The 988-nt window shown below is 48.5% G+C and overlaps 1 protein-coding gene across 1 annotated transcript in view; it reads right to left on the reverse strand.

Annotated features, from left to right (window-relative positions):
- Nacc1 (nucleus accumbens associated 1) overlaps nucleotides 1-925 on the reverse strand; it is a 16524-nt gene extending 15599 nt beyond the window's left edge. Inside the window, exons 1-2 of the mRNA XM_010613397.2 lie at nucleotides 740-925; nucleotides 125-222 (exon numbers count right to left, since the gene is read on the reverse strand). Of these exons, the coding sequence (XP_010611699.2) occupies nucleotides 125-222; nucleotides 740-906 (265 nt within the window). The 5' untranslated portion in view covers nucleotides 907-925. The remainder of the gene's footprint in view (nucleotides 1-124; nucleotides 223-739) is intronic.
- Between the last annotated feature and the right edge of the window lie 63 nt (nucleotides 926-988).

Below are 988 nucleotides of genomic sequence, written 5' to 3' on the forward strand. Positions count from 1 at the left end.
CCCGCCTACACAACGCCCTTGGCCCCGCCCCTAGGCCCGGCCAGCGGAGCGCCGAGCGCACCCCTGCTTACCGGCTCGGTCTCCTCCCTCCTACGCCCCCTCGGGGTCCTGGGCAGTACAGTACCTTGATTCTGCAGACTGAGTAGCTCGAATTCCTGTCCCTCCATCTTCGAGTCCAGCAATCTTGGGGCAAGTCGCTCTGTGTTTCCCAACTTTAGTTTCCTGTAAAATAAATAAAAGCAGTAATGATGCTATTGGCGCCAGGCACCGTGTTTAAGCTCCTAGGGGGAAATAGCTAGTTGCACAGAGAGTCAGGAAAGCTCCTCGAGATCACACAGCAAGAAAGTGATGGAGGGTTCCAAGATATAACTCAAGCTTAAATAAACGACAATAAAAGCTAAGACTATTAGGATACTAACGCGATGCTGGTTTCCTCTAGCATTTTACCTGCAGCAACTCGTTTAGTTTTCACCACAACTTGTAACACGTTAAAAAGTTCCGCCCATTTTGCAAAAAGAGAAACTTAAGCAGAGTTAAGAGTCAGTAGTAAGGAGATCTGAAACTCACGCGGTCGGGGGCTACCTTCGCGCACTGGTTAGGAATTACTGGGCGGTTTGTGATAAAATCCGCAGTTTTGCACACCCTCTAGACTTTCTGTCGTTTAATCCTTGCTCATTCTTGGAAGCTAGGACTCTGATTTAACAAGTGAGGAAAGTGAGGGCCCAAAAGTGTAACTTGCCCAGCGCATGTGGTAAGAATGGGATTCAAGCCCAGAAATCCGACTCCAGAATTTTTTATTCTTTCAGGTGTTCTGAAATGATGTGTATACAGCAGACAAGAGACATTAACAGGTGTTGACTTCCTCCGCTTACTGCCCCTTTTTTGAGCCACAAGGTCCTCTTCCATGAAATAGGACTAATGACGTGTTTCCTTCCAGGAGAGCTGTTGTATTGTAAGGCCACTCGCACAGGATACGCAGCGCGCTCCG

This window comes from Fukomys damarensis, unplaced genomic scaffold, assembly GCF_012274545.1.
Source record: "Fukomys damarensis isolate Sample0158 unplaced genomic scaffold, DMR_v1.0_HiC HiC_scaffold_30, whole genome shotgun sequence".
Lineage (NCBI taxonomy): Eukaryota > Metazoa > Chordata > Mammalia > Rodentia > Bathyergidae > Fukomys > Fukomys damarensis.